The sequence below is a fragment of the Rhinatrema bivittatum genome, unplaced genomic scaffold (genome assembly GCF_901001135.1).
Source record: "Rhinatrema bivittatum unplaced genomic scaffold, aRhiBiv1.1, whole genome shotgun sequence".
Lineage (NCBI taxonomy): Eukaryota > Metazoa > Chordata > Amphibia > Gymnophiona > Rhinatrematidae > Rhinatrema > Rhinatrema bivittatum.
In genome coordinates, this window is record NW_021820345.1 from 130461 (window position 1) to 157650 (window position 27190).

Genomic DNA, 27190 nt, shown 5'->3' on the forward strand with positions numbered 1-27190 from the left:
GGGAAAGGAAGAGAGTTACCATGGAGGGACAGGACTGAGTTATCCAGAGAAGGGCCGGTGTGATGACAGTAAAGACAGGAAGATTCTCTTAGCGTGAAAGGTGATGGCTTAATGAGAGGAAGAAAACTTTGTAAAGCAATGGACAAGGCAGAAGACAGAATGGCCGAGGATATGAAGAATATGGGAGGCTGACAGGCAACTGATGTTCTCAATGGACAGAAGTGGGGAATGAGATTGGGTAGGGTTAGTGTTAGGAAGAGGAAGGAGAATGGATCCGTAGGTAGGAGAGAAGGGAAAAATGGCCCTGAGACAGCTAGAAGTATGCAGACAAGCTGAAACCTCCCTATTGTATCAGTGCATGGGGTAATGACATTCATGAAGCAAGCTCAGGCCTCTTGTTACTGCTGTTCATGTTCAGCTAATTGTAAAACAAGAATGTAAGCGACTGTACGTGCACGTGGGAGCCAGTGAGCAAAGATATGCTAGAGTTTTAAATCTCGTGCACAAGTACGTGGGTATGATGTAAAATAGGCCTAGCATATGTACTCGAGCAGATGTAAAGCACATTTCTTCCTTAAGAATTTGTCGGCTTTAACGCTTACAGGGAACAGGATTTTAAAACATGCTCAGGTTAAAGCCAGTCCCAGTTTTACCCATTAGCCTACCAGCTTGCCCAGTCTCTCTCGGGGTCATCCAGATGCTTCCAGTTCTTCATCCTGCACTCCCCCCAGTTGAGCAAGACCCCTCACCCTATTGTGTTAGTCCTAAAAAAGTGATTTCTGCAGACTTACACCTCATCAGGAGAAACAGGAAATAGACGCAGCTAACAGCGTGCCACGAGCAGTGGCTGCCGGATTTACACACTGCACTGCTGGCCCCGCCCCTTTTTTAGCACGAGCAAGTAATTAGCAGCTTTTGAAATTCATGTCGCTCACATGCGGCCACGTATTCATCTTTTAGTGCCAGTAACGCTTTTAAAATTTGGCCCATTCAGTTCTGTAACCGGGCAGGTGGGATCAGTAGTCCTGGGCCTGCTGCTGAGGGCTCAGTTAAGTCTCTTGAGAAACTTTGTGGATGCTCCCCAGCAGGTGCCTCACGTAACATCTGAGATAAATTCCTAGACTGATTCACAAGGGGCCGTACACGTGAAAAGACAAACAACCAATCTCAGGTGCCAGCTCAGACACAGCGCAATGCTGGAGCTGGAGTCAGGAGGAAAGTCACAAACGACCTTCAGTAAATCAGTCCTAGAGTCCGCTAAACATGCAGATAATGCAATTTTTACCTAGGGAGATGAGGGTCTCATAATTCTCCTTCATCACCTCCCTGTAAAGCTCCTTCTGCCCTTCATCTAAATACCCCCACTCCTCCTGGGAGAAAGAGACAGCAATGTCCTCAAACGTCACCGGCACCTAAAACACAAACCAGAAACACTCAGAGACACGTGGAGGGGCTCAGGGTGCATTAGATCTCAGCCTGATTTATTCTCCTAACATTTTATCATGGAAAAGAGGATACCAGGACCCCTCTTCCCCAGGAAATGCCAGATTTGTTGTCCCTAGAATCAGTTCCCTCCATAGACCCCAGGGTTTTCAAATCAAACTGAAAAATATTCTCTAATACCAGAGACACAGAATATGAAATGTCATTGTGTGGATAAATCACATTATAATAAAAAGGAAGCTATAAGAGCATTATCCAGAACATCAGGAACATCTGGTTCTATTCCATCAGGAGGACTCACTGTGCTAAATCCGAACAGGACAGGAAGAGTTTGGTGTCCTGGGCAGTGACATATCTCCCATTGTGATGTACGAATTCTGTATTCAGGGGTGTTGCAAACCATGGGCACATAGGGATCGTGCCCCAAATCTCAAACAGCTGTTTGGTTTCATTCTCTGCAGGGCAAAGGAAAGGAGAAATTAATACTTACCTGATAATTTCCTTTCATCTACATTCAGGCAGGTCAATCCACACAAATGGGTTATGCATCTCTACCAGCAGGTGGAGACAGAGTAAAAGCTGACATCAAGAACATATAGCCCTGTCCCAACATCATTTATTTAACATTTTTATATACCGAGGTTCTAGAGACAAAATCACTAAGCACTTCGGTTTACAGACAACTATTGAAATGACTGACGTGAGTCTTACAGAGAACAGGAAATATCAGCCTACAAGTATTCTCTAGAAAAGCCAAACTGTACAAACTGCTCATAAGAACATGCCATACTGGGTCAGAACAAGGGTCCATCAAGCCCAGCATCCTGTTTCCAACAGTGGCCAATCCAGGCCACAAGAACCTGGCAAGTACCCAAAAACTAAGTCTTTTCCATATTAACTGTTGCTAGTAATAGCAGTGGCTATTTTCTAAGTCAACATAATTAATAGCAGGTAATGAACTTCTCCTCCAAGAACTTGTCCAATGAAGAAATTACTTACCTGATATTTTCGTTTTCCTTAGTGTAGACAGATGGACGCAGGACCAATGGGTATAGTGTACTCCTGATAGCAGTTGGAGATGGATCAGATTTCAATCTGACGTCAGCCCCTAGTAACATATACCCTGCAGGAAGTGCAGCTCTTCAGTATTCTCCTCGAAAAGCATTGTGGATATATGTGTGACTGACTAATTTGATTAACTTGGATAACTTCATAACTTGGTTAAACATTATAACTTGAATACTTGATTAACTTGAACTGGTTGAATTGACTATAGCTGGAGACCGCCAGTGTACTGAACCGGAAAGCGTCGACACCCCGGCAGGATGGGATGCCCTAGGTAATGAAAACGTGGCTTACCCCTGAATCATTTGAAAGACCATGCGTTACGGCAGCCAAGGGTGGGATGCGGAGTCCATCTGTCTACACTAAGGAAAACGAAATTATCAGGTAGTAACTTCTCCATTTCCTAGCGTGTAGCAGATGGACTCAGGACCAATGGGATGTATAAAAGCTACTCTCGAACTGGGTGGAAGGCTGCCCGTGACCCACTTAGTACTGCTCTTGCAAATGCCATGTTCTCCGAGCCTGAACATCCAGACGGTAGAATCTGGAGAAGGTATGGATGGAGGACCATGTCGCCACCCTGCAGATCTCGGCGGGTGACAGCATTCTAGTTTCTGCCTAGGATACTGCCTGGGCTCTGGTAGAATGGGCCTTGACCTATAGATGCAGTGTCTTGCCTGCTTCTACATAGGCCGCCTTGATAACTTCCTTGATCCAGCGGGCTATGGTTGCCCTGCGAGGGCCGCTTCCCCTTGTCTCTTTCCGCTGTGAAGGACGAAAGATGGTCCGTTTTTTGTACGGGTTCCGACATTTCCAGATACCTGGATAGGAGTCTGCCGATGTTGAGGTGGCATAGACTACGGGCTTCTTTCGAACTCTTCAAAGTCATCCGCCGATGGTAGCGAGATGTCTGGTTAAGATGGAAGTGTGAGACCACTTTGGGAAGGAACGAAGGGACCGTGCGTAGCTGGATGGATCCCGGGGTGAGCCTAAGGAACGGCTCACGGCAGAACAGTGCTTGTAGCTCCGAGATGCGGCAGGCAGAACAAACTGCCAGGAAAAAAACGCCGTCTTTAAGGTTAACAGGCGGACGGACAGGCCTCGGAGGGGTCTGAAGGCGGTTCCCGCTAGGAAATCCAAAAACGAGATTGAGATTCCACAGAGGCACCGGCCACTTTAGTGGTGGGCGAATGTGTTTTGACTCCTTTCAGAAGCATGACACATAGAAACATAGAAATGACGGCAGAAGAAGACCAAATGGGCCCATCTAGTCCTGCCCAGCAAGCTTCACACATTTTTTCTCTCATACTTATCTGTTTCTCTTAGCTCTTGGTTCTATTTCCCTTCCACCCCCACCTTTAATGTAGAGAGCAGTGATGGAGCTGCATCCAAGTGAAATATCTAGCTTGATTAGTTAGGGGTAGTAGCCGCCGCAATAAGCAAGCTACACCCATGCTCATTTGTTTTAACCCAGACTATGTTATACAGCCCTTATTGGTTGTTTTTCTTCTCCCCTGCCGTTGAAGCAGGGAGCTATGCTCGATATGCGTGAAGTATCAGTTTTCTTTTTTTCTCCCCTGCTGTTGAAGCAGAGAGCCATGCTGGATATGCATTGAAAGTGAAGTATCAGGCACATTTGGTTTGGGGTAGTAACCGCCGTAACAAGCCAGCTACTCCCCGCTTTGTGAGTGCGAACCCTCTTTTCTTCTCCCCTGCCGTTGAAAGCAGAGAGCTCTGCTGGATGTGTGAAGTATCAGTTTTTTTTCTCCCCTGCCGTTGAAGCAGAGAACTATGCTGTATATGCATTGAAAGTGAAGTATCAGGCTTATTTGATTTGGGGTAGTAACCGCCGTAACAAGCCAGCTACTCCCCTCTTGGTGAGTGTGAATCCTTTTTCCACATTTCCTCTTGATGTTGAAGCTTAGAGCGATGTTGGAGTCACAGTAAGCATGTGTATGTTTATTTAATAAGGGTATTGTCTCCAGGCAGTAGCCATCATTCTGGAGAGTCACCCACTCTTCATTGGTGGCCTCTTGACTTTATGGATCCACAGTGTTTATCCCACGCCCCTTTGAAGTCCTTCACAGTTCTGGTCTTCACCACATCCTCCGGAAGGGCATTCCAGGCATCCACCACCCTCTCCGTGAAGAAATACTTCCTGACATTGGTTCTGAATCTTCCTCCCTGGAGCTTCAAATCGTGACCCCTGGTTCTGCTGATTTTTTTCCTACGGAAAAGGTTTGTCATTGTCTTTGGATCATTAACACCTTTCAAGTATCTGAAAGTCTGTATCATATCACCTCTGCTCCTCCTTTCCTCCAGGGTGTACATATTTAGATTCTTCAATCTCTCCTCGTACGTCATCCGATGAAGATCCTCCACCTTCCTGGTCGCCCTTCTCTGTACCCGCCTCCATCTTGTCTTTGTCCTTTTGAAGATACGGTCTCCAGAACTGAACACAGTACTCCAGGTGAGGCCTCACCAAGGACCTGTACAAGGGAATAATCACTTCCCTTTTCTTACTCGATATTCCTCTCTCTATGCAGCCCAGCATTCTTCTGGCTTTAGCTATCGCCTTGTCACATTGTTTCGCCGACTTCATATCATTAGACACTATCACCCCAAGGTCCCTCTCCTGCTCCATGCACATCAGCCTTTCCCCCCCCCATCGAATACAGTTCATTCGGATTTCCACTCCCCATATGCATGACTTTGCACTTCTTGGCACTGAATCTCAGCTGCCATATCTTCGACCACTCTTCCAGTTTCCTTAGATCTCGTCTCATTCTCTCCACTCCTTCCGGCATGTCCAGTCTGTTGCAGATCTTAGTGTCATCCGCAAAAAGACAAACCTTACCTTCCATCCCGTCCGCAATGTCACTCACAAAGATATTGAACAGGACCGGTCCCAACACCGATCCTTGCGGTACAACCACTTAAAACCGCTCTCTCTTCAGAGAAGGTTCCATTTACCATCACACATTGTCTTCTGTCCGTCAACCAATTTGCAATCCAGGTCACCACCTCGGCACTCACTCCTAAGCTTCTCGTTTTATTCACCAGTCTCCTGTGCGGAACCGTATCAAAAGCTTTGCTGAAATCCAAGTATATGATATCGAGCGCTCTTCCTTGATCCAATTCCTTGGTTACCCAGTCAAAAAAGTCAATCAGATTTGTCTGACAGGATCTTCCTCTGGTGAATCCATGCTGCCTCTGGTCCATCAATTCTCCCGACTGTAGATAGTTCACTATTCTCTCTTTCAACAGTGACATCCAGGTGAAAAAGCTATGCTGTCGCCCTCGCTCCTGGAGCCGTAGCAGGACAACGCGGCCACCTGTACCTTGATGGAATTGAGGGACAGTCCCTTCTGTAGTCCGTTCTGTAAGAATTCCAGGATCTCGGGAACTTTAAATGAGTGTGGCTTGATGTCGTGGTCTTCGCACCAGGCTTCAAATACTCTCCAAATCCTTATGTACGTTAACGATGTGGAGAACTTGCGTGCTTAGAGGAGGGTGTCGATTACAGCCCCCGAGTATCCGCTCTCTCTCAGGCGAGCCCTCTCAATGGTCAGACCATAAGAGAGAATTGAGCTGGGTCCCTCGTGGAGGATCGGACCTTGTTTAGCAGTTCCCTGTGTGGAGGCAGAGGTGGGGAGGGGGAGGGGGGAGGTTTCCCTGCCAGCAGTCTTCTCATGTCTGCGTACCACGGTCTTCTTGGCCAATCCGGAGCCACCAGAAGAACTAGTCCCCTGTGTAGCTGTATCTTGTGAATGATTGCGCCTAATAGGGGCTACGGTGGGAAGGCGTATAATAGGGTCCCCGGTGGCCAGGTCTGTACCAGGGCATCGATCCCTTGGGACTGCAGTTCCCACCTGCGGCTGAAGACTCTGGGTACTTGGGCGTTGGATCTGTTTGCCAGAAGGTCCATGTCCGGTGTCCCCCACCATTTCACTATCATTTGGAAGGCTGCGGACTACAGCCTCCATTCTCCTGGGTCTAGACTTTCCCTGCTGAGGTAGTCTGCCGTGATGTTGTCTTTCCCGGCAACGTGGATGGCTGAGATCGCCTGGAAGTTTACTTCCGCCCACGCCATTAGGAGGTCTATTTCCAGAGACACCTGCTGGCTTCTGGTTCCCCCCTGCCGGTTGATGTAGGCCACTGTTGTGGCATTGTCTGACATTACTCTGACTGCTTTGTCTCCGGGTCTGTGCTCGAATCATAGGCAGGCTAGTCTGACTGCCCTCGCTTCTAGGCGGTTGATGTTCCATCCAGACTCTTCTGCATTCCACTGCACTTGGGCGGTAAACTCCTCGCAGTGTGCTCCCAATCCTCGTAGGCTGGTGTCTGTGGTGAGCAGGGTCCAGGTTAGGGACGATAGTTTTGTTCCCCAGCTCAGGTGGCTGACCTGTAGCCGCCACTGTAGCTGGGTCCGGACTCTGCCCGGGAGTGATAGATGTACGGTGTAGTTCTGAGACTGTGGATTCCAACGTGATAGAAGTGAGCGCTGCAGGGGTCTCATGTGAGCTCGCGCACATGTCACTACTTCCAGAGTGGATGCCATCAGACCGAGGACTTGCAGGTAATCCCATGCTTTGGGACGAGGTTCGCTCAGCACGATTTGTAACAGATTCCACAGTTTTGATCTCCTTGTGGGAGTCCGGTTGACCTTGCCTTCTTTGGTGTCGAACCGGATCCCTATGTATTCTAGAGACCTGTGAGGGTTGCAGACAGCTTTATTTGTGTTTGATCACCCATCCTAGGCTCTCCAGTAGAGTTTTGACTCTGTTGGTTGCTTGGCGGCTTTCCTCTGGGGATTTCGCCCTGATCAGCCAATCGTCTAGGTAAGGGTGTACAAGGATTCCTTCCTTCCTCAGTGCTGCCGCCACCACAATTATGATCTTGGTGAACGTGCGGGGTGCTGTGGCTAACCCGAAGGGTAGTGCCCGGAACTGGTAGTGATGGTCCAGGATTTTGACACGTAGATAGCGCTGGTGTTCCTGATGAATTGGGATGTGTAGGTAGGCCTCCAAAAGATCCAGGGATGTGAGAAACTCCCACGGTTATATCGCCCTTATCACAGATTGTAGGGTTTCCATGCGGAAGCGGGGAATCCTCAGGTGGCGGTTGACCGACTTGAGGTCCAGGATGGGTCTGAATGTTCCCTCTTTCTTGGGAACGATAAAATAAATGGAATAATGTCCAGTATTTATTTCTTGGGGAGGTACTGGGGTTATGGCCCCGAGGGCCATTAGTCTGGACAATGTAGCTTCCACTGCCGCCCTCTTGAAGAGGTTGTGGCAGGGAGACTCCATGAACTTGTCCGGAGGGGTTCGTAGAAAAATCCAGGTAGTACCCCTCCCGAATGATGGCTAGGACCCACTTGTCCGAAATTCTCTCGACCCATCTGCGGTAGAATATATTTATTTATTTAATTTATTTATTTAACATTTTTATATACCGAGGTTCTGGTAACAATGTTACCAATCACTTCGGTTTAGGGTTAGTCTGCCCCCTATGGCTTCTTTCCTTGGACGGGTCAGCCGAATCTCATTGTGGGGTTCGGCTGGGGCCTGTACCCGAGCTGGTTTTCCTCTTGTTGTGCTTGTTCCGAAAGGACTGGTTCCTGCCTGTGGAACGGGGAGCTTAATAATTGCTCCTGTAAGGGTTGAAGCACTGTGAACTTCTGCCCCGGAGAACCTGGGGAAGGGTCACTGGTTTCTCTTTGTCTTATCCTCTGGCAGGTGCGGTAATGGGGTTTCTGGGGGTGCCATGGCTGTCGGCGCGTAAATTCTTATGCGCTCCGGTGTGCCTAAGATGAGCGTGAGATATGCGCGTAGCTGTGCGTCTGGGTAGATATGCGCACAGCTCGGTATGTGTACAGGGTGCGAATATTCTTGTGCGCCCGGCCCTTGTGCGTGCAACTTATGCGCACAAGGATTAGTGCGTGTAAGCCTATGTGCACATGTGCTTTGTGAATCTAGCTCGGTTTTGTGCGCTCGGTCGAACGGCGTTGCGAAGAGGCCCAAGATGGCGATGATGAGCACGCGGGCAATATGGTGACTCCTTCGGATGGTCTCCACGTGGGTAGACCCTTGGAATAGCCGGGGCCTGGCCCTGTTATAGAGCGGATCAACCCGGTGGCACAGGTCCCGGCTGGTGACCTGTGCTCCTCCTCGATCCTTGGAGACCGGAATCAAGCAGAAGATTTCTACCTTACCTTGTCTTCGGCGCTTCCTGGTTTCGTCTCCGTCTGCGGGGGGGGGGGGGGGGGGAGAGCAAATACCTTCACCGCTGCGTTCCAAGGTGCACCTGCTGCCTCTCAGCCGCGCCCGAAGATCGGGGGCTAGGACCCTGCCACGATTCGGCCACTGGACCGAGGCTCACCTCCAAGGGACCACGGAAATCACCTCGGGAATCTCAACTGGGGGAGGGACCTGATGGTATCACCGCAGGAGAGCGGGGCTCGTCTTCAGGTAGGATTCTCCTGTAAATTTAGTTTTCTTATCTGAATTTGGTTCTCAAGCTATGAGAGTGTGCAGACAGTCCCTAACTGCTATGGAGATGGAAAATACTGGAGAGCTGCACTTCCTGCAGGGGTATATGTACTAAGGGCTGACGTCAGATTGAAATCTGATCCGTCTCCAACTGCTATCAGGAGTGCACTATACCCATTGGTCCTAAGTCCATCTGCTACACGCTAGGAAATAATGTATTTACTTCTTTCTTCTTTGGAAATGCAAATAATTTTAAATGATTAATTGCTAACTGCTGTAAACCGATTTGATATGCTTGCATGAAAAGTCAGTATATAAAATGTATTAAATAAATAAAGTATAAAGGCTTACAGGTTAAGGGTAGTAACCGCTACACCAGCAAGTTATTACCCCCATGCACTTTTCTCCTTTCTGGCCTACAAAAAAACAAAATAAAGAACAAACTACACCCAGGAAGAGTTATCTGGGTTACTACAGGACAGCGATTTCTCCAAACGGATTAACTTTACCCAGGTAGCACTGAATATCAAGTCTCTCCAGCTAAAATGTATCCTACCCAGAGCACCTCCACCAGCTAAATTTTTCTACAAATAATGAGTTATGAGCAACCCAAACAAAGTTTTGCAGGAGAGTAGGGGGAGAAATTTATATCTCTAGTTCTGTAAAGGCAACTAAAAAGTTACCCAGACAAGCCCTTGGGAGCATCAAACTCTCAGTGTAAAAAGGCAAAGGTGAGAGGAGGAGGCAGAGGGGGAAGGTAAAGAAGTCACAGGAAGCAGAAACTGAGAGGCTCCTTAAGCAGGAGGAGCTGCTGCTGCTGTATGAGGGGGAGAAGCAGGAAGAAGAGCCTGAGCGGATGCAGAGAATAAGGAGCCCAAAGAATGGATTCAGTGAGAGGCTGGGGGGATGGGAACAGTCCCAGGCTGCATCCCCTGCCCCCCTCCTACCTGCTGAGCAGAAATCCCTGCAGCCATTCTCCCGCCCCTTCTCCAGAGCAGGATTTCCAGCCCCGGCTCCCTCCCCGCACGGTCAGGCTTTTCAGCTTTCGGACTCAGCACCACGTTCTGTACAGGAAGCACCGCCTCCTTCCAGCAGGAAGTGACATCACCAAGGAAGAGAAAGTGGGAACTGAAGCCGCTGCATAAGGAACTTTTAGAAACACAAAGTTGATGGTAGAAAAAAACCCTATGGCCCATCTAGTTGGGATGGACGCTGGGAAATGTAGTCTTGCACTGGCTTTCCTCAGAGTTTTTTGGGAATTGTGGGAAATGTAGTCCTAGGGCGTGGGTTGTTGTCAATTGGCTGATTAATAAAGCCAAGTCTAGTTCCGTTCATACAAACCAAAATGGGTAACTCTGCAGCCTTTCAGAGAGACTGGGGAGCAGTGGGAGGGGAAGCAGGGGAAAAGAAAGGAGGAGGGGGGAGGAGGGAAAAGGGAGGGATTCTGGGGACAGAGCAGGGTGAGGAGGCACAGGAGGGAGGGAGGCTGGGAAGGATCAGGGAGAGGGTAAGGAAGAGAGGATGTGAGAGAGAGCCCCCTCTGACTGCTGCCCTTTGCCTCATTCGCCCAACACTGACAGCAGGAGCTGATGCTGCACACAAGACTGCAGGATTCAGGATCAGCTGGGACTGCACTCTCAGGAATATTGGGACTGGCAGACTGGGAGCTCAGATTCATACATTATATCTGGAAAGAGAGCATCAGCTTGATGAGGAAGGAAGCAATCCTGTAGCTAGGACCTGCCCTCAAGATGATGTATTATCCTCTAGCACTGAAAATAGGTTTTGCCCCCAACAAGATTTCGCAATGAAGGCGCGCAGACCCATTCCTCTCTTCCGTTCATCGGGGACCGGTTTTGGGAGGAATGGGTCAAGATAACTTCAGATCAATGGGTCCTCGATGTGATCAGGCACGGTTACAAGTTGGATTTTGCTCGTCCCCTCTGGGATCTTTTTATGACATCGCCATGCGGTTCTCCAGAAAAGCAGCGGGTTATCGCCCAAACCTTGGACCGATTGCGGAAACTGGGGGCAGTATTTCCGGTTCCACCGGCCGAGCGCAAGACTGGCCGGTATTCCATATACTTCGTGGTTCCAAAGAAGGAAGGCACGTTCAGGCCGATCTTGGATTTAAAGCGTGTAAACAAGGCTTTGCGTGTTCCTCGTTTTTGCATGGAGACGCTACGGTTTGTTATTGCGGTTGTCCACAAGGGAGAATTTTTGGCTTCTTTGGATCTAACCGAGGCGTATCTTCACATTGGAATCCGGGAGCGTCATCAGAGATTCCTGAGGTTCAAGGTGTTAGGGAACCATTACCAGTTTTGTGCCCTTCCGTTCGGATTGGCGACTGCTTCAAGAGTGTTCACCAAGGTTTTCGTGGTCATAGCAGCTTTCCTACGCCGTCAAGGAATACTGGTCCATCCCTATCTCGACGATTGGCTCATCCGGGCAAAGTCGGAAGCATTGTGCAAACGGGCGGTTCAGCTGGTAGTACAGTAACTGCAGTCGTTAGGTTGGGTAGTCAACTTCGCGAAGAGCCGGCTAGAACCGACCCAACAGTTGGAGTTCTTGGGTGCCCGATTTGATACTTTGGTGGGCAAGGTTTTTCTGCTACATCAACGGATGAACAATCTGATGACGCATGTGCGGAACCTGCTGGATCTCCCGTTACCTACGGCCTGGGATTATTTACAGGTCATTGGTCATATGGTATCTACTCTGGAGATGGTACCGTGGGCTTTTGCGCATATGCGACCTTTGCAAAGAGCGCTTCTTTCTCGTTGGGATCCCAGGTCCGAGGACTACGACCTGGAGTTGCCATTGCTGGAGCCGGCCCATTCCAGTCTCACATGGTGGCTAATTCCAGACCATCTTCTGCAAGGAGTGGACTTAGAGCCTCCGTCTTGGATAATAGTGACGACGGATGCCAGCCTCTCCGGCTGGGGGGCTGTTTGTCAGTCCCGAGCGGTGCAGGGACATGGTCTGCTCATCAAGCCACTTGGTCCATCAATTGACTGGAGACCAGGGCAGTACGGCTGGCTTTGTGTCTCCTCCTCCCGATGTTACGCGGTCGAGCGGTGCGAGTTCTGTCGGACAATGCGACCATGGTGACGTATATCAATCGGCAAGGAGGCACAAGAAGTCGTCCGGTGGCGGCCGAGGCGTCGTCGTTGATGGCCTGGGCAGAACGTCATTTGTCCCGCATCACGGCCACCCATATTGCAGGCGTGGACAACGTCCAGGCGGATTACCTCAGTCGGCAACACCTAGACCCAGGGGAGTGGGAGCTGTCAGCCGAGGCGATGGATCTCATTACCCAGCATTGGGGGTCCCACACCTGGACTTGATGGCGACTCGGCTAAATGCAAAGGCGGCGCGGTTCTTCAGCCGAAGGTGGGAGCACGGTTCAGAAGGCGTGGATGCTCTGGTGCTTCCGTGGCCTCTTCACATCCTCCTATATGTGTTTCCTCCGTGGCTCCTAGTGGGAAAAGTGTTGAGACACATCGAATCCCATCGGGGGCTAGTGATTCTCGTGGCTCCGGAGTGGCATCCGTGGTTCGCGGATCTCATCACTCTGGCGGTGGACGGGCCACTACGATTAGGTCATCTTCCGAATCTCCTTCAACAGGGTCCGGTATGTTTCGATCTGGCGGATCGCTTTTGTCTGGCGGCTTGGCTTATGAGCGGAGGCAGTTGAGGAAGAAAGGTTATCCGGACATGGTCTTTTCCACTCTTCTTCAGGCACGTAGATCTTCGATTACACTTACTTATGCTAGAATATGGAAGGTGTTTGACTCATGGAGTGCTGTCTTGAAGATCTCGCCACGACGGTCTTCAGTGGGGCACATCCTTACGTTCCTGCAGGAGGGTTTGAAGAAAGGTTTGGCCTACAGTTCGCTTAGAGTTCAGGTACCGGCTCTGGGTTGCTTGAGAGGTAAGATTGAAGGGTTCTCTCTCGCGTGTCACCCGGATGTTGCTCATTTTTTGCGTGGAGTTAGGGACTTGCGCCCTCCCGTGCAGGTGCCCTGTCCTTCCTGGAACTTGAACTTGGTACTCCGTGGTCTCTGCGCAGTACCTTTTGAGCCCATTAAGAAGTCCTCGTTGAAGGATTTAACTCTCAAGATGGTGTTCCTAGTGGCCATTTCGTCAGCGCGTCATGTTTCAGAACTGCAGGCTCTTTCTTGTAGGGAACTGTTCTTGCGGATTTCGGAGTCGGGAGTCTCCTTACGCACAGTACCTTCTTTCTTGCCAAAGGTGGTTTTGGCCTTTCATGTTAATCAGACGGTGGAATTGCCTTCCTTTTCGGAGGAGGAGCTTAGGTCTACTCAAGGTCGGGACTTGAAGCGTTTGGATGTCCGTCGGGTTCTCCTCAGGTATTTGGAGGTGACTAATGAGTTTCGAAGATCGGATCACCTGTTCGTGTTGTGGAATGGCCCTAAGAAGGGCCTTCAGGCATCCAAGGCATCTATTGCTCGATGGTTGAAGGCCGCGATCACATCCACATACATTGGGTGCGGTAAGGCTGTTCCTGATGGCCTGAAGGCTCACTCTCTCCGTTTTCAGGCGACTTCGTGGGCTGAAAGCCAGTTTGTTTCTTCACAGGAGATTTGCAGGGCGGCCACCTGGAAGTCCTTGCATACTTTTGCGAGGCATTATAGATTGGATGTTTGTGGTCCGTCGACTCAGTCTTTTGGGAGCAGTGTGATTCGAGCGGGACTCTCGGGGTCCCACCCCATTTAAGGCGGCTCGGGTACATCCCAGCAGTCTGGACTGATCCTGGTACGTACAGGGAAAGGAAAATGAGTTTCTTACCTGATAATTTTCGTTCCTGTAGTACCAAGGATCAGTCCAGACGCCTGCCCAAGTCTGTTTTCTGAGAGTCCGCTCGTGTTTTTGGTGGCAGTGATCTACTCTTTCAGATTTTACTTACAAGCGTTTACACAATTTAACTGGTAAGCTGTTTGAGTTGCATTTTAATCTACTGTGTTTTCTGTTGTTCAGGGAGGTTACCGCTTGATCTGGTCAGTGGTTTAAAAAAACAAAACAAAAACAAGAGCACAAAAGATTTGTTGGCGGAAGTGTTTATTTAGTTCCTTCTGCTTTGATATCGCATATACTGAGGGATCGCAGGTGGCACACCAGTATATCTAGAGGGTGCTTTTCAGCTTTTCTCGGACTCCATCTGCTGGAGGGAAGGCATAACCCAGCAGTCTGGACTGATCCTTAGTACTACAGGAACGAAAATTATCAGGTAAGAAACTAATTTTCCTATTCTGTTTCCAATAGTGGCCAATCCAAGTCACAAGTACCCAAACATTAAATAGATGACAAGCTACTATTGCTTATTAATATCCATAATAGAAGTTTATGGATTTTTCCTCTACAACTTATCCAAACCTTTTTTAAACCCAGCTACACTAATTGCTGTAACCACATCCTCTGGCAATGAATTCCAGAAATTAACTATGCGCTGAGTGAAAAAGAATTGTCTTTGATTTGTTTTAAATGAGCTACTTGCTAACTTCATGGAGTGCCCACTGGTCCTTCTGTTATCTGAGAGAATAAATAACAGATTTACATTAATTGTTCAAGTCCTTTCAGGATTTTGTAGACCTCTATCATAGGGATGTGCAGAGGGACTACATACGTTGCATTCGGTATTCGTATTCGTCGGGGGGGGGCAGATATGTTGTATTTGGCAAGGGGGGGCCCCCGATACGTTCATGTCTTCATTCTTATTCGTTTCCCAGCTAGAATTTAATAACTACAACCCCCCACCCTCCTGACCCCTCCAAGACTTATCAAAACTCCCTGGTGGTCCAGCGGGGGCTCCGGGATCCATCTCCTGCACTCACGTCGTCGGCTGCCAGTATTCAAAATGGCGCCGATAGCTGATCTTATGTCACAGGGGCTACTGGTGCCATTGGTCGGCCCCTGTCACATGGTAGGAGCAATGGACCTCCAACTCGTTACGATACTTAAACCAGCTGGCCCTTGCCTCCTATGAGTTAGCAAGAACATAAGAACATGCCATACTGGGTCAGACCAAGGGTCCATCAAGCCCAGCATCCTGTTTCCAACAGTGGCCAATCCAGGCCATAAGAACCTGGCAAATACCCAAAAACTAAGTCTATTCCATGTTACCGTTGCTAATGGCAGTGGCTATTTTCTAAGTCAACTTAATTAATAGCAGGTAATGGACTTCTCTTCCATGAACTTATCCAATCCTTTTTTAAACACAGCTATACTAACTGCACTAACCACATCCTCTGGCAACAAATTCCAGAGTTTAATTGTGCGTTGAGTAAAAAAGAACTTTCTCTGATTAGTTTTAAATGTGCCACATGCTAACTTCATGGAGTGCCCCTAGTCTTTCTATTATCCGAAAGAGTAAATAACCTATTCACATCTACACGTTCTAGACCTCTCATGATTTTAAACACCTCTATCATATCCCCCCTCAGCCGTCTCTTCTCCAAGCTGAAAAGACCTAACCTCTTTAGTCTTTCCTCACAGAGGAGCTGTTCCATTCCCCTTATCATTTTGATAGCCCTTCTCTGTACCATCTCCATCGCAATTATATCTTTTTTGAGATCACTGTCTTGCTGAATCCACCTCATCGAGGACTTCCTGTTCCGAGTCTCAGTCTTGGCGTTCAATGCTTGAGTACCCGCTCCTCGGAGGCTCCCCTGCGTTGTGGCTATCCGCTCCTCGGAGGGCCTTTCTAACTGACTGCATCCAGACCTGCTCCTCAGGTTTCTCGCTTCTCTCTTCATGGAACATCCACTGTGAGTACCTGCAAGCTTCTACAGTTCAACTCTGCCAAGGTATCCCACGGGGTACCCCGCTCCCGGGCCACTACCGCCTACCTCCTGTAGAAGTTATTCAGCGTCTCAGCACTACCAAGTAGTGACCTATCTCCATCAGGAGCCACCTCCAAGTTCTGGCACGTCACCCTGCTTATTCAACATCTACAGTGAGTCTTCCTCTGCGTACCCCGTTCCATGGGCCACTACTGGACCTGTACCAGTGAGTTGCCTGCACTCCTCCGAGGAAATCCCTGGCATACTCCGCTCTGCGGACCACGACTGGGTTTCTCCAACTACACACCTGCTCTGGGTATTCCTAGCTCTCTGGACTGTGCTAATCTCTCTCTTCTTCCTGTAATAAAGTACAGACTCTTAGCTGGGACCCACATGTCTGAGAATAAGCCTGCTGACGGTGACTCCCATGGGGCTCCTCCCTGTGGGCGGAGACATCGCTCATCTCAGCCCAGGGTTCACATAATCGCTAAAACATAACAATTTCAATGTAGTATCCACTATGATGCCTAGATCTCTTTCCTAGGTGGTAACTCCTAAGGTAGAACCTAACATTGTGTAACTACAGCTTGGGTTATTTTTCCCTACATGCATCACTTTGCACTTGTCCATGTTAAATTTCATCTGCCATTTGGAAGCCCAATCTTCCAGTCTCACTAGGTCCTCCTGCAATTCATCACAATCCACTTGAGATTTAACTACTCTACATAATATTGTGTCATCTGCAAATCTGATTACCTCATTCGTCGTACCCCTTTTGAGATCATTTATAAATATATTAAAAAGCACAAGTTCAAGTACAGATCCCTGAGGCACTCCACTGTTTACCTTTTTCCTCTGTGAAAACAGACCATTTAATCCTACTCTGTTTCTTGTCTTTTAACCAACTTGCAATCCACAAAAGGACATCACTTCCTATCCCATCCTTTTTAGTTTTCTTAGAATCTTCACATGCAGGACTTTGTCGAACACCTTCTGGAAATCCAAATATACAACATCTACAGGTTCATCTTTGTCCACGTTTATTCACCCCTTCAAAAAAATGTAGGAAATTTGTGAAACAAGACTTTCCTAGGTAAATCCATGTTAGCTGTGTCCCATCAGTTTGTCAATCAGGCCTACCACATCTTCCAGGTTCACCGTGATTTGGTTCAGTTGATCAGAATCATCACCCATGAAAACCTTCTCCAGAATGGGTATGTCTCAAACATCCTCTTCAGAAAACCCTGAAGCAAAGACATTGTTTAATCTTTCCATGATGGCTTTATCTTCTCTAAGTGCCCCTTTAACCTCTTGATCATCTATGGTCCAACCAACCCCTTTGCAGGCTTCCTGCTTTGGATATATTTTAAAACATTTTTATTGTGTGTTTTTGCCTCTATGGCCAACTTCTTTTTAAATTTTCTTAGTCTGTCTTATCAATGTCTTACATTTAACTTGCCAATGATTTGCTTTATCCTATTTTCTTCTGAAGGATCCTTCTTCCAATTTTTTAATGAAGATCTTTAATAAAAAATAGCCTCTTTAACCTCACCTTTTAATCATGCCAGTAATCGTTTTGCCTTCCTTCCACCTTTCTTTTTTTTTTTCCACATATGTTTATTAACGTTTTAACATAAACAAACACATACATGGTTGGAAGTGTACATGCTCAGGCGCAAAGCGACTGTATAGACTGAGTGACACCAAACAACACCAAACATTCTGGCAGAACAATACAAAATAGGTGTATCATGAGAGCATCATGATATGTTTGCAACAAATTGCCAACCAGTGGTCTGTAAAACCAATTGAATACAATAGATTTATCCCATCCCCCCTCCCTCCCATAAACCGTATCTTCCACCTTTCTTAATGCATGGAATACATCTGGTCTGTGCTTCTAGGATGCTATTTTTTTAACAATGTCTATGCCTGTTGCACATTTTTTAACTTTGTAGCTGCACCTTTCAGTTTTTTTCTACCTATTTTCTCATTTTTCAGTTTCCCTTTTGAAAGTTTAGCACTAGAACAGTGGATGTACATACTCTTCCCCTTCCACTCAATTTAAATTTGATCATATTATGATCACTTTTGCCAAGCGGCCCCACCACCGTCACCTCACCAAATTCTGTGCTCCACTGAAAATTAGATCTAAAATTGTTCCCTCCCTAGTAGGTTCCTGAGCTAATTGCTCCATAAAACAGTCTTTTATTCCATCCAAGAACTTTATCTCTCTAACATGCCCTGATGTTTCACTTACCCAGTCAATACTGCTTGACTTTCTGACTACTTATTTAAAATAAAATACACAAACACACTAAATAATATACCCCAAGACTTTAATTCTCCCCAATATCTCCCCAATACTTTAAAGTTTAAAAAATGTCCCCAAGCAGTACTTACTGATTCTTTCCAGCCCCCAGCAAGGTGATCCTCTCCTCTCAGTGCCCCCACTGTATTTAACAGACAATCCAGCTTTATATGGACCTCTACAGTGTCTGGTAAGAACTGACTAGACACTAAAATTCATGTGCGTGTGACACTTCCTGTTTATAGATGGGAGTGGGAAGGACAGGGGTTGGGACCTCAGCTAGCACAGCTCTCTGCAACCTTCCTGAGGCCCCTCCTCACCTTCCCCGTGTGTAGGGAGAACCGGTGGGACCATTGCTCAGTTTTCCCCTCCTCACTGGCAGCAGCTCCCAGCTGCTCTAAATTATGCACCTCTGGCAGCCCAGCAGTAAAAGTCCTCACTGTCCGCTCCACTGTGTGCTGGGAGGTGAGAGCAGAGCTGCTTAATCCACAGGGGAAACAGAGAGGCAGTGGGGGTGGAATGAGAGGGAGGGGTGTTCCAGGTTCAGACTGAGACTAGGATCACTCCCCTTATATTAGTGACTGACAGGGCTTGCACCAGTAACTGACAAGGCTTACCTTAATACTCCTCTCTCTCTCACACACACACACATTGAGTTAGAACACCTGAGTGCCAGGTAGGGATTTATTGGCTTATAGGAATAATTAGACAAAGGGAATTGGTACAAATAATACTAAAGGGCTGATTGCAATAATCAGAGAAGGAAATCAATCAGAATATACATTAGATAATAGGAATAATAATAATTTGGCACAACATATATTAGGTAAACAGTCCAGTGCAGAGACGTGCAGGCTGGCAGCGCCTCAGTCCATCGGTCTTCTCTTGCTTGCTTGGGTCAGTCCTTTTATCTATTACTTTGCTGTGTTACTGGACAGCCTCATGGTAAGAGACACCTTGAAAGTGGATTGTGTCAAAGGTCACCTTATCTTTCTTCCAGCAGAAAGCAATCATGAGGGAGTATTAGGTGTCAGGCAGTCCTCTGCATATTTGTAAGTTGGGTTAAGCGGTTCTGAATTGGCCTGGCCCAGAAGTGGTTCTCTATACACCTCTGTTTGTTTTCTCTGTTTGTAGCTCTGAGTTAATCAAGAATGAGATTCAAGCAAAATAATCCCATAACAAGGGGGAAACAGAGCAGTGACAAGGAATGGAGGGGAGAGGGAGAGCGAGGGCACATGGGATGTAGGAGGGAGAGAAACACAGAGGAAGGAACAGGGCCTGGAGAAGGATAAGAAACAGAGGGGACAGAAGAGGGAGAGAGAAGGGCAAAGAGGACAGATAAGGAAGAGATAAAACAGAGCAGAGGGAAGAGACAGTGGTGGCACAAGGAACAGACAGAAGAGTGAAAGAGGTGGCAGATTCAGGGGCTGAGGACAAATATATGTAAATACATGCAAATAAGGGGAGGCACCCAGTACACAAGTGCGTAATCCTGGTCTGTGGAAAAGTTGGCAACCTTTGTCTAACCCCCATCCAAAAAATAAATCTCAGCTGAGTCCTTCATCAGATGCTGACATGATTTCTGACACATATTTGTATTATGTTTATATTTATAAAGCAAAGTTTCATATTTAAAAGTACCCATTGTTACAGGATTGTACTGAGATGGTGGTGCTGGGTTTCATGAATGATGAATGTAATTATCTCAGGGGTCTATGAGCCTGAAGTTATTTTGGGAGAAAGGGGTACAAGGCTGAAGGTTCACTTAGGGTATTTAATACTCTGGTACCAGCTATGCCCATGGCACAAAGCCCTTAACATCACACTGGCACCAGCCTGCAAGGGTCAGAATGTGGAAGTAGCCTCATGCTGCTCTTGCATGGTCCTACGAGGGCTGGAAAAAGGTAGAGATGTGTGTGCATTGGTCAGCATGGCCAGAGCGAGGAGGCAGCATGCGACTGCTGGGTGAAAGTGGCTCTGGCTGAGTCTGATCATGGTCTCTCTCGGGACAGGGTCTCCATATGAGTTTGTTTGTGCAGACCTTGATCAGAATGAACCTAATTTGTATGCCAGGATTTATTGGGGATCATCTCATGTCTCCCCTGCGTGGATTTTCATGTGTCTTCTGTGAGAATGTTTTATTACACTCATTATATGAAAAAGGTCTCTCATCTGTTTAAACTTTCCTGTGCAAGATTAATGTAAACTTAGCAAGAATTTCCTCCACTCAGGACTCAAGTGTGGACTTTATGGTGGGGTGAGAGCTCAGACTCCCTAATGTACATTTTCCACATTCAGTACATGAGAATGGTCTCTCTCCTGTGTGGATTTTCTGATGGGAAATTAGCATATAGTTATTTATGAAGTTTTACTACACTCAGTACAAGACAATGGTCTCTCTCCTGTGTGGATTTTCTGGTGTGAGATTAGTATATAGTTATTATATGTACTAGGTGCTGACGTCAGATTGAAATCTGATCAGTCTCCAACTGCTAACACAAGTACACTCTACCCATTGGTCCTGAGTCCATCTGCTACACGCTAGGAAATGAAGCTTTACTCACACTCAGTAGAAGACTATGGTCTCTCTCCTGTGCTCTGGAAGAGCAGGAAATAATAAAATAAAATTTAGGGAAAGGCAGATTAGGTTTAGGAGTGGGGAGGAGAGGGGTAGTGGGAGGAAGTGTAAGTAGGAGGATAGGGAATTCTCTCCTACATCGCTCCTTAATAAACTGGGAGGGAAGCGGGGAAGGCCAAATAGCATCGCCGGACATATATTACATAGTTTGCAACTCCAACATTACTCTCTGCATTAACGGTACTGATGCAACTCCAACATTACTCTCTGCATCAATGGTACTGATGCAACTCCAACATTACTCTCTGCATCAACAGTACTGATGCAACTCCATTACTTTCTGCATCAACAGTACTGATGCAACTCCAACATTACTTTCTGCATCCATGGCAGGAAATTGGAATCAAGCAGTTACCAACAAGGGCCCTGAACTTGGCAATCGGTGAAACAGATAAGTATGGGTAAATAAGTGTGAGAGCTTGCTGGGAAGAGTGGATGGGCTGTTTGGTCTTTTTCTGCTGTCATTTCTATGTTTCTATCCCGTGTGGATTCTCATGTGACTTGTGAGGGCACTCTTCAAAGTGAATCTTTTATTACATTCACTACATGAGAATCGTCTGTCACCTGTGTGGATTCTCATGTGTTTTGTGAGGGCACTCTTCAAAGTGAATCTTTTATTACATTCAGTACATGAGAATGGTCGCTCACCTGTGTGGATTCTCATGTGACTTGTGAGGGCACTCTTCAAAGTGAATCTTTTATTACATTCAGTACATGAGAATGGTCGTTCCCCTGTGTGGATTCTCATGTGACCTGTGAGGGCACCCTTCAAAGTGAATCTTTTATTACATTCAGTACATGAGAATGGTCGTTCCCCTGTGTGGATTCTCATGTGACCTGTGAGGGCACTCTTCAAAGTGAATATTTTATTACATTCAGTACATGAGAATGGTCGTTCCCCTGTGTGGATTCTCATGTGACCTGTGAAGTTACTCTTCATAGTGAATCTTTTATTACATTCATTACATGAGAATGGTTGCTCCCCTGTGTGAATTCTCATGTGTTTTGTGAGGTCACCCTTCACAGTGAATCTTTTATTACATTCAGTACATGAGAATGGTCGCTCCCCTGTGTGAATTCTCAGGTGTTTTATGAGGGCACTCTTCACAGTGAAACTTTTATTACATTCACTACATGAGAATAGTCCCTCACCGGTGTGGTTTCTCATGTGACTTATGAGGGTACTCTTCACAGTGAATCTTTTATTACATTCACTACAGGAGAATGGTTGCGCTCCTGGGTGGATTCCAATGTGACTTGCGAGGGCACTTTTCACAGTGAATCTTTTATTACATTCAGTACATGAGAATGGTCGCTCCCCTGTGTGAATTCTCATGTGTTTTGTGAGGGCACCCTTCAAAGTGAATCTTTTATTACATTCAGTACATGAGAATGGTCGCTCCCCTGTATGAGTTCTCAGGTGGTTTGTAAGGGCACCTTTCCTAGTGAATCTTTTATTACATTCACTACATGAGAATGGTCTTTCACCAGTGTGGATTTTCTGGTGTCGGGAGAGGTGTGCTTTGTTAATGAAACATTTTCCACATTCAGTACAGGTGAATGGTCGCTCCCCTGTGTGGATTCTTACGTGCTTTATGAGGGCACCCTTGAAAGTGAATCTTATATTACATTCACTACAGGAGAATAGTCCGTCACCTGTGTGAATTCTCATGTGTGTTATGAGAGCACTCTTCATAGTGAATCTTTTATTACATTCAGTACATGAGAATGGTCGCTCCCCTGTGTGAATTCTCATGTGTTTTGTGAGGGCACTCTTCACAGTGAATCTTTTATTACATTCACTACATGAGAATGGTTGCTCCCCTGTATGAATTCTCAAGTGTCTGGTGTAGGCTCGCTTCACAGGGAAGCTTTTATTACATTCACTACATGAGAATGGTCTTTCACCTGTATGGATGTGGTGGTGCAACATTAGCATACTCTTGAGTAAAGGTTTTCCCACACTCCATACAAGTAAACGGTTTGTTTTGAGTGTGGAGTTGCTGGCGATGGGTGAAGTTTTTGTTTCTTAAAAAATATTTTCCACCTTTACTGCATGAGAATGGTCGTGCTCCGGTGTGGATTGTGTGTTGTAATTTTAATTTATACTTACTAATTAAACTTTTCCTCCTTTTACTGCAGGGTAAGGGGTGCTCTGGTTTATGTATGTTTAGGTGCACTTTTAGATTTTTCTTCTGCCTGAAGGTTTTGCCACATTTGTTACAAAGAAATAGTGTTTGGAGGGGGTGGGATTTCTGGTGCAATAGTAAATGCGATTCCTTACCAAAACTTTTACCACAGAAGTCACACAGAAAGGATTTCTTCCCTTTCCCCACCCTCTGGTGAAGGTCAGAAGTATTTTGATCACTGTTATTGCTCTGGCAGGGGCTCTCTGTGCTCACGTGTCTCTGGTGCTCAGGGATGACTTTGACCTCCATCTCACATACAGTGACACCATCCTGTAAGTCTCCTTCAGGGTCTCTCTGCTTCTCTGACTCCTGCTGACTAATCCTCGTGATTCTCCTCTCAGTCCCCTGTGAAACATTTTCAAAGACAGTTCCTGATTCTTTTGGGATCAGTCCTTCTTCCATAGGATGTTCTTCTCGAATCTCCTCCTTTAGGTGCTGTGTGACCTCATCACTTGCTGGTGATAGAAGAAGACATTAATCATGCATTAGTGACCATGCAAAAGGATCTATGTTTCGGATCCTATAATCACTGCTCTAGCAGTGTCACACAGTGATAGAGCTGCGCATTTCTGACCAACCACTGGTGACCATGAAAATCATCTAACAATGGGGTTTGCACCAAAAGCCTTATGAGATGAGCTCCTAAATATGTATAACTTAGAGGAGAGGAGAAAGGGGGAAATATGATAGAGACACTTACATACTTGAAAGGTAATATTGCTCAAGAAGTAAACTTCTTTTGAATGGAAAATAATTTATAGAGCAAAGGTCATGATATAAAGTTCCAAGGGGGGGAGATATTTTTTGTTCATAGAAAATGTGGTGGATGCCTGGAATTACCTCATGGAACTGTTGGAGATGAAAACTGTAATAGAATATACAAAATAACAGCGGGATAAACACAGAAGCGAGAGATGGAGAGAATGAGAGATAAGAGGTCAGGAATATAAGCAGCTTGCTGAAAACAGAGCAGATACTCCATAGATAAAACCTGAGAGGGAGAGAAGAGGGAGGAGAGTGGGGGTAGGATAAGCTTGGAGGGAAAGGAAGAGAGTTACCATGGAGGGACAGGACTGAGTTATCCAGAGAAGGGCCGGTGTGATGACAGTACAGACAGGAAGATTCTCTTAGCGTGAAAGGTGATGGCTTAATGAGAGGAAGAAAACTTTGTAAAGCAATGGACAAGGCAGAAGACAGAATGGCCGAGGATATGAAGAATATGGGAGGCTGACAGGCAACTGATGTTCTCAATGGACAGAAGTGGGGAATGAGATTGGATAGGGTTAGTGTCAGGAAGAGGAAGGAGAATGGATCCGTAGGTAGGAGAGAAGGGAAAAATGGCCCTGAGACAGCTAGAAGTATGCAGACAAGCTGAAACCTCCCTATTATATCAGTGCATGGGGTAATGACATTCATGAAGCAAGCTCAGGCCTCTTGTTACTGCTGTTCATGTTCAGCTAATTGTAAAACAAGAATGTAAGCGACTGTACGTGCACGTGGGAGCCAGTGAGCAAAGATACGCTAGAGTTTTAAATCTCGTGCACAAGTACGTGTGTATGATGTAAAATAGGCCTAGCATGTGTACTCGAGCAGATGTAAAGCACATTTCTTCCTTAAGAATTTGTCGGCTTTAACGCTTACAGGGAACAGGATTTTAAAACATGCTCAGGTTAAAGCCAGTCCCAGTTTAACCCATTAGCCTACCAGCTTGCCCAGTCTCTCTCGGGGTCATCCAGACGCTTCCAGTTCTTCATCCTGCACTCCCCCCAGTTGAGCAAGACCCCTCACCCTATTGTGTTAGTCCTAAAAAAGTGATTTCTGCAGACTTAACCTCATCAGGAGCAGCAGGAAATAGATGCAGCTAACAGTGCGCCACGAGCAGCGGCTGCCGGATTTACACACTGAACTGCTGGCCCCGCCCCTTTTTTTAGCACGAGCAAGTAATTAGCAGCTTTTGAATTTCATGTCGCTCACGTGCGGCCACGTATTCATCTTTTAGTGCCAGTAACGCTTTTAAAATTTGGCCCTCAGCAGCAGGCCCAGGACTACTGATCCCACATCAGTAGTCCTGGGCCTGCTGCTGAGGGCTCAGTTAAGTCCCTTGAGAAACTTTGTGGATGCTCCCCAGCAGGTGCCTCATGTAAGACATCTGAGATAAATTCCTAGACTGATTCACAAGGGGCCGGTCTCACGTGAGAGAGACAAACAACCAATCTCAGGTGCCAGCTCAGAGACAGAGCAATGCTGGAGCTGGAGTCAGGAGAAACGTCACAAACGACCTTCAGTAAATCAGCCCTCGAGTCCGCTAAACATGCAGATAATGCAATTTTTACCTAGGGAGATGAGGGTCTCATAATTCTCCTTCATCACCTCCCTGTAAAGCTCCTTCTGCCCTTCATCTAAATACCCCCACTCCTCCTGGGAGAAAGAGACAGCGATGTCCTCAAACGTCACCCGCACCTGAAACACAAACCAGAAACACTCAGGGACACGTGGAGGGGCTCAGGGTGCATTAGATCTCAGCCTGATTTATTCTCATAACATTTTATCATTGAAAAGAGATACCAGGACCTCTCTTCCCCAGGAAATGCCAGATTTGTTGCCCCTAGAATCAGTTTCCTCCATAGACCCCAGGGTTTTCAAATCAAACTGGAAACCATTCCCTAATACCAAAGACACAGAATATGAAATGTCATTGTGTGGATAAATCACATTATAATAAAAAGGAAGCTATAAGAGCATTATCCAGAACATCAGGAACATCTGGTTCTATTCCATCAGGAGGACTCACTGTGCTAAATCCTAACAGGGCAGGAAGAGTTTGGTGTCCTGGCCAGTGACATATCTCGCATTGTGATGTACAAATTCTGTATTCAGGGGTGTTGCAAACCATGGGCACATAGGGATCGTGCCCCAAATCTCAAACAGCTGTTTGGTTTCCTTCTCTGCAGGGCAAAGGAAAGGAGAAATTAATACTTACCTGATAATTTCCTTTCTTCTACATTCAGGCAGGTCAATCCACACAAATGGGTTATTCATCTCTACCAGCAGGTGGAGACAGAGTAAAAGCTGACATCAAGAACACATAGCCCTGTCCCAACATCATTTATTTAACATTTTTTATATACCGAGGTTCTAGAGACAAAATCACTAAGCACTTCGGTTTACAGACAACTATTGAAATGACTGACGTAAGTCTTACAGAGAACAGGAAACATCAGCCTACAAGTATTCTCTGGAAAAGCCAAACTGTACAAACTGCTCATAAGAACATGCCATACTGGGTCAGAACAAGGGTCCATCAAGCCCAGCATCCTGTTTCCAACAGTGGCCAATCCAGGCCATAAGAACCTGGCAAGTACCCAAAAACTAAGTCTTTTCCATGTTACTGTTGCTAGTAATAGCAGTGGCTATTTTCTAAGTCAACATAATTAATAGCAGGTAATGAACTTCTCCTCCAAGAACTTATCCAATGAAGAAATTACTTACCTGATATTTTCGTTTTCCTTAGTGTAGACAGATGGACGCAGGACCAATGGGTATAGTGTACTCCTGATAGCAGTTGGAGACGGATCAGATTTCTATCTGACGTCAGCCCCTAGTACATATACCCCTGCAGGAAGTGCAGCTCTTCAGTATTCTCCTCGAAAAGCATTGTGGATATATGTGTGACTGACTAATTTGATTAACTTGGATAACTTCATAACTTGGTTAAACATTATAACTTGAATAACTTGAATAACTTGAACTGGTTGAATTGACTATAGCTGGAGACCGCCAGTGTACTGAACCGGAAAGCGTCGACACCCGGCAGGATGGATGCCCTAGGTAAATGAAAACGTGGCTTACCCCTGAATCATTTGAAAGACCATGTGTAACGGCAGCCAAGGGTGGGATGCGGAGTCCATCTGTCTACACTAAGGAAAACGAAATTATCAGGCAAGTAACTTCTCCATTTCCTAGCGTGTAGCAGATGGACTCAGGACCAATGGGATGTATAAAAGCTACTCTCGAACTGGGTGGAAGGCTGCCCGTGACCCACTTAGTACTGCTCTTGCAAATGCCATGTACTCCCGAGCCTGAACATCCAGACGGTAGAATCTGGAGAAGGTATGGATGGAGGACCATGTCGCCACCCTGCAGATCTCGGCGGGTGACAGCATTCTAGTTTCTGCCTAGGATACTGCCTGGGCTCTGGTAGAATGTGCCTGGACTATAGATGCAGTGTCTTGCCTGCTTCTACGTAG

At 46.7% G+C, this 27190-nt stretch overlaps 1 protein-coding gene and 1 pseudogene across 2 annotated transcripts; both read right to left on the minus strand.

Moving 5' to 3' along the window:
- Nucleotides 1-1221: 1221 nt before the first annotated feature.
- On the minus strand, nucleotides 1222-10205 carry LOC115081546 (zinc finger protein 701-like). 2 transcript variants are annotated; one of them, XR_003853826.1, is made up of 3 exons: nucleotides 9950-10205; nucleotides 1745-1898; nucleotides 1224-1412 (listed from the first exon to the last, which is right to left on the minus strand). XR_003853826.1 is itself a non-coding variant. In XM_029585980.1 (2 exons), the coding sequence occupies exons 1-2, from the start codon at nucleotides 10196-10198 to the stop codon at nucleotides 1248-1250; spliced, it is 414 nt and encodes a 137-aa protein (XP_029441840.1). In that variant the 5' UTR covers nucleotides 10199-10205; the 3' UTR covers nucleotides 1222-1247. The 2 variants fall into 2 exon arrangements, 1 of the variants encoding a protein (XP_029441840.1); XM_029585980.1 differs by lacking the exon at nucleotides 1745-1898 and having other exon boundaries at nucleotides 1222-1412.
- Nucleotides 10206-12385: 2180 nt separating this feature from the next.
- On the minus strand, nucleotides 12386-25331 carry LOC115081548 (annotated as a pseudogene).
- Between the last annotated feature and the right edge of the window lie 1859 nt (nucleotides 25332-27190).